General features: G+C 40.0%; 1 protein-coding gene across 5 annotated transcripts in view; it reads left to right on the top strand.

Annotated features, from left to right (window-relative positions):
- Positions 1–273: 273 nt before the first annotated feature.
- LOC108665423 (serine protease filzig) overlaps positions 274–6,351 on the top strand; it is an 11,567-nt gene continuing 5,489 nt past the window's right edge. For 2 of the 5 annotated variants that reach the window (XM_047884540.1, XM_047884542.1), the window contains exons 1-5: positions 274–1,590; positions 3,887–3,997; positions 4,158–4,322; positions 5,245–5,325; positions 5,986–6,204. In XM_047884540.1, coding sequence (XP_047740496.1) covers positions 723–1,590; positions 3,887–3,997; positions 4,158–4,322; positions 5,245–5,325; positions 5,986–6,204 — 1,444 coding nt within the window. In that variant the 5' untranslated portion in view covers positions 274–722. The remainder of the gene's footprint in view (positions 1,591–3,886; positions 3,998–4,157; positions 4,323–5,244; positions 5,326–5,985; positions 6,205–6,351) is intronic. The other 3 variants (XM_047884541.1, XM_047884543.1, XM_047884544.1) reach the window with 3 other exon arrangements.

The raw sequence follows: 6,351 nt of genomic DNA, 5'->3' as shown, positions 1-6,351 counted from the left end.
AGTCTGGAGTTTATTTCTTGAACACTTTCTCTTTTTGACGCTCATCCCTCTATTACTATCTAAACTTTAATTTCTATAAGACTTCTTTTTTCTTTTTATGGAAAATTTCATCAAATCGTTGCTATTTCCCCCTTTTTGAGATTTAATCACTCGTTTGAATGTTCTTTGCGTTACGCCTACAACAAATATCTAATCTATCTGTATCTATCTAATATCTAATCTATCTATATCTATAAATATCTATCTTATCTTGTTATCTAATTTTGTACTGCCTATTTGCAAGGATATATAAGAGCAATTTTGATGTAAAACACTTCATGTTAGTTCACTTTTCTTCCATTATCTTCATTGTTCTCGGTTCCTGGAGTTAGATTTTTTTTTGACCGCCGGCCTGACACTCTATACAAAAATATAGGAGTAAATGAAGAAAAATATTTTCTTCCTATGGTTCATATAAGAGTGCTCACTATTTTCCCTCCTTCGCAGAGATCGGCTCGATATATTTTAGTAGTGAAATTTTACGATTTATCTACAACTCGTGGCCCCACTAATTGCTATGAATCAGATATTTTGTTATCTATATGACTAGTGAGCCAATTTTATATTAGAAAAAAATATTCACCGATGAAATGGTGCATTTTTGATCAAAGGTGCATATTTTTGTAAATAGCTTTAGGTTGTAGTTTGTTTTAATTGTAACGAAGTGATTTCTCCTAGTCAAAATGAGAATGTTAGCCCAAGAATCATGTATAGAAAACGTGACTGAAGAAGTCACAGAAAAACTTATAGAATCTAGCTGTAACTCCTTTATTAGTTTGATCGACGAAGTAGAGGCTATTCCGAAACTTCATGGAAGAGGTTTTAAAGGCTCTTCTGATGTAAAGAAGAGCTCAAATATAAAGGGCTCTATTAAATTGAAATCTATGGGCGAGATTCGATCAGAAATTTTGAACCACGATCTTCGTGAAAATAAACTAACACATTTAACCGGATTGTCCAACGATCCACGGAAGACAATTAATCGGTGTGGTAAAGAAGAAAAAGTCTTCATTCGTCAAACACAATCAATTGAGACATCTGCCAATCGATATGATGTGAAAACAATACAGTCAATCAGAAAAAATAGAGAAGTGAATGATGATGAGCCGAATGTCGTGACGTCTGCCACTGGCACCACGCCGCTTGTCCATTCAGATTGTCGCATATCTGCTATTGCGCAAGTCATTCATCATATCAAGGACAAATGTGGGAGTAAACATTTGTGGGATTTTCTAACTTTTATGTATTTTTTCAAGTTTCTCAACTTCCTTAGCTCTCGAACTCCACTCAAAACTCTCCCAAACTCTCAACCTCCTTCACATGCTCATAAATTCAGCCAACTACAAACACGCGATCACAACAACAATTCCAAGTCCTCCCAAAATACGGAGACTGAGATCAAGTCTTCACCTGATGAAATCCACGCTACGTTGTCTTCGCGGCGAACGTCTACCAAGATGAAGAGTGGGAAAGCGACGCTAGGAAACATTATCAAGATTTTGCTGTCTACCTCCATGTTCTTTTGCTCTATTTCTTCCTCAAGCGGTCAAAGTGAGTACATGTAGCTTTGTTCTGCTCGGCTGAGGTAGAGTACCTCGAAATGTTTCATTGCTGATGACCTTGTAGCTTTAAAATTCAGCTTCCAGTATTTTAATCCTTTTTGCATCTGTTCTTGTGCTTAGTTGCTAGTGGAACTAGCTGCTTAACTGTTTAGAACTAGAAAATGTAAGAGTTCTTCTTCACTAATTATTTTATAATGGTTGGCATGCTTTTTATAGAGGTAAATATTCCAGTTATATTGCTTTAAAATAGTTTTGTGTGAAATTCTGGTTACCGAGAATAAAAGTTAGTTTTTTTTATTTGCTGGTGAATGGTGTAGCGTATTGAATAATAATTATAATGCACGCATTCTAAAAGTATTCAACGTAAGTTACCGTATATGTGTGTACAGGTGCTCAAAACTCTTTGTGCTACTTCAATGGTTGTTCTAAGACATTTTTGGATGACCTACTGTAAATTCCTGACAATTGTACATAGCTCAATGAATTGTCAATAAAGTGCGCTAGAAGTGCTGCATACCATCGGGTGAACCTATCTCTGAGCGCTACGTTTGCATTGTATACTGTCACACCAAAGAAAAATTCATTTCCTTGACAGGGCGTGAAGATTCTAAACACAGCGTAGTGACTACAGGTTAGTGTTCATTTCAACCTCTCGAACATTTAACTTCTTAAACATACTGAGGGAAACGGGTTCCATGAACAGCAGGATAACCTTCTCGAAGTTCGCACTTGTATGTGTGAGATCATGAACGATGATGTGCATGGTTGCACGAAGCACTGAATGATTTTTTCGAAAACTGCTTGATTTATGAATCGCCTTGCGATTTGCGAGCATTTGAAAATCCGTTCAATAAATATCCAGCAAAAAGATTAGATTCTATGGTCTCGTTAAGAAACTTTTGAGAATGGATTTCACACTCATTATTTTTGTAAAAATAGTTTCCCTTGCCTTGAACGGGGGCTCACAATAAATTTATTTGCTTCTTAAATACATTTGTGCATACATTATTTGCAAATGTTTGCATTTCGCTAATTTCTTGATACTTTCACATAGTTTTCGTGCACAGTGAACTCCCAAATTTTTATACGTTTTTCTGAATTATCTCGGCATTTACATGCATTCGACTACTTGATACAAGTGAACAGTAATTTTTTTTTATAACAAGAGATGCAATTTTTTTACTTCTTTCGCTCTACATGTACTGTGCTGTTGCATTTGGTTTTACCTGCTGAGGAAAATTTCTCGACGATTACTTTTGACTTGCCATATTCATTAAATTTCTGTTTACTCTTAGATAAAATTATGGAGATATAATGTTCTTATTCGTTTAAAACAAATTCCATTGTGCATGCCCTAATTTATAATCATTTACAGCTTCACCTGTTTAATCTAATCTCAATCATTCAACTCTGTAATTAAGTAGGTTTTCTCCGAACTGGTTAATGGATTTGCAAGTCTTTCTACCGCCTGTTCTCAACTAGATGACAGAAATATGTACATCCGAAAATATAAACCCGGCTTTCTTTCTCCGAAAATTCAACTGCAATATAATTCACCAATTGATATATTGTTGTAATTTCAGTATGAGCCATATCAACATTCCTCATGAACATTCCATGGAACATTCCCCGTGAACATTCCATGGAACAATCCTCATGAACATTCCATGGAACATTCCTCTGGTACTTCGCTCCTCTACCGCCATATGGCGTCATCAACTGACGCCATCTTATCGAACTTTTTCATAAAGCATTAACATCGAGCATTCCTCCTTTCGCTCATTTCTCTCGCCCATTTCTATCGCTCATTTCCCCTCGATCATTTTCCTCACTCATTTCCCTTCGCTCATTTCCCTTCGCTCATTTCCCTTCGCTCATTTCACCTCGCTCATTTTCCCTCGCTCATTTTCCCTCGCTCATTTTCCCTCGCTTATTTTCCCTCGCTCATTTTCCCTCGCTCATTTTCCCTCGATTATTTTCCCTCGCTCATTTTCCCTCGCTCATTTCTTCTCGAGCATTTCCCCTCTCACGTTCTCCTAACCGAAAGCTCCCCTCACCGNCCCCACGCCGCTCATTTCCCCCCACGCCGCTCATTTCCCCCCACGCCGCTCATTTCCCCCCACACCGCTCATTTCCCCTCACCGCTCATTTCCCCTCACCGCTCATTTCCCTCAATGCTCATTTTCCTCACTGCTCATTTATCCCCACGCCGCTCATTTCTCCTCGCCGCTCATTTCCCACGCTCACGCTCGAAAGCTGTAGCGAATATCGCGCTTGTGCCGCAGTCGAGAGCGGCGGTTGGCTGCTCCGCAATCTGCTCAGCCTTCCGTCCGAGTGCAACAGCGAAGGCACTCTGTCCCCCTGCACATTCCTGCTCACGTGTCTCATACAAGGCGGTGAGTAGCTCTGTCTTCCTGCTCATGTTTAGGAAGCTCGTTAATCCCTATTGTATCCTACACTGTATGCGTTATATGACACAAAAGCCAACGATCATCAATTTGTTCTGCACCAAACGCTTCGTCGTTCGAAGCATGTCTGATGTCACTTGTGTAACAGGGACACCAGTTAACAAGTGTGGCGGAGGTTATATCTACACGTGCTGTGTCCCATCACACGTCACGTCACGAGGTGTCATGAGCGTCAGGAGCGACTTGAAGGCCTCAGGTCCTACACTTCGCCATATCGGCGGGCTGTTTAGAGACGCTCCAGCCTCCGTTCTTGGTGAGACTTAAGACTCGCCACATCGGCGGGCTGTTTAGAGACGCCCCAGCCTCCGTTCTTGGGGAGACTGCGACAACTGAGAACTAATGCGTCGTTTTAGGCTTCGAGGTATAATATTCAAACGAGTGCCAATGATAACCTACGACCAGTCTGCGTTATAGGGGAATTTATTTCAAAAAGTTGGATCTAACATGTACGAAAAATAGCTGCAACCAAGGATCTCAAAACCATATCCCTGAACTTATATTCACTGATTGATACCTAACAACCTTCATCCTAAGTGATCTTAATTTACGAGTATTCTCCCTCGTTCTGGTGTGACCGTTGATATTTTTCCTGGAGAAATTTTGAAGAAAAATCGTTCGTACGCGTTTAAGGAACGACAAAAGATGAACGCTCTGAAAAGTGAGAAATCAATTGTGGTCTCATCGAGTCCAGGCCGATGACTTCAAAAATTCTAGAGTTACGCCGGCTGAAATCTATGCAAAACTTTAATACTTTTGCATTTGACGCCCCACGGCGTTCAGCAAATCACAAATGTCCATTTGAGACCATGCTGAAGCATCAATTAAATTTGTTATACTGTAATTAGGTTGTTGGAAGAATGTACGTGTAGTGGTGGTGGTGGTAGTAGTAGTGTTCGTGGGTGTTATAACTTCAAGTAGCTAATTCTTCAAACTGAAGCTTTACCAATATCCGTTTTTTATGTATTCCACTTTTGTGTTGCCTTTTTTCTTGTGTCTGTATGGCTGTAGGTGTTTTGAACTTATGAATCTTACTCATTGATAGTACCTTACTTCAATGTATGGGAGGATTTAATCTAACCCCGTGTGATCAATACTTGTCCGTAGTGAGTTACTTTTTAGTATTGAAATTATCTATAATATTTATATATAAAATTGTAGAATTTCGTTTAATTTAGGTGCGTCGAACCAGCTTCTGCCGCCGCACTTGCGATCGGCAGAGGCGCCTTCTCCTTCACCAGTTCCTTGGTTCCCGGACGGTGCGCTGAGTTTGCTTGCGTGTTGTTTATTTGCACTAAAGGAATAAGTACTTTTATGGGAGTATTAATGGTAGTGTACAGTGGGTGTCATGGAGGGGCCCATTGTTGAAGTCCATTGGTTTAATCGTACTTTATTGTATGGAATCTTAGATCGCATTTAACAATGATGAGTTATTAATTATATGCCTGATTTTACTTTGAGAAATTAACAGATAATTTATAGGCAGATCCTGTTGAGTATACGGACGACAAAATAATATTGAATACTGATGATACCCGTTGTATAACGTATAAAAACTAGATAAAATTTCACTTAGCATATAATTAATAATTGTATAAAATTCATATAAAGGCAATGTATAATGCTTCTCATTAAGAACGGAAATAACGTTAATTTTCATTCCTGTCCTGAAAAATCGTGATGCTTTCGTTCCTATCCAATTGATAATCATGTCTGTAATTAGATAAAATAAACAATAATAATCTGTCAACGAATGCATTAACCGTCGTAAAGACTATTTTAAATGAAATCTTGATTACCAGTTACCACCTCGATTAGACGATTACTAAATATCGCCTTAATTACTAGACTGCCGGTACGCAAATAACTAACAAAGAATATATCCATCTGTACGATTATTAACGCTAATTAAATTTCAGGGGCATGGCCAGGCATAGACCCCCGTTCGCCTCTGGTTGGGGGTGACCCCAGCCCGCCCCATCCCCCCGCGGGGTACGAGGACGAGTTCTCTAGTAACGGTATAGGGGGCGCCGCCCCCTACCTCAGCGCTGACGCCTACCGGGGCTCCGGCCCCCTCTCCCGCGAGGCGCTCTCCCGCTCCCATACCGACGACAACGAGATATATTACAACGAACCTGGTGTGTGGTGGTATAATGGCTGGTGTGTGCTGGTATAATGGCTGGTGTGTGCTGGTATAATGGCTGGTGTGTGAGGGTATAATGGCTGGTGTGTGAGGGTATAATGGCTGGTGTGTGAGGGTATAATGGCTGGTGTGAGGGTATAAT

This window comes from Hyalella azteca, unplaced genomic scaffold (genome assembly GCF_000764305.2).
Source record: "Hyalella azteca isolate HAZT.00-mixed unplaced genomic scaffold, Hazt_2.0.2 contig15535, whole genome shotgun sequence".
In the NCBI taxonomy this organism is placed as follows: Eukaryota; Metazoa; Arthropoda; class Malacostraca; order Amphipoda; family Hyalellidae; genus Hyalella; species Hyalella azteca.
This window is presented reverse-complemented; position numbering and strand designations above follow the sequence as displayed.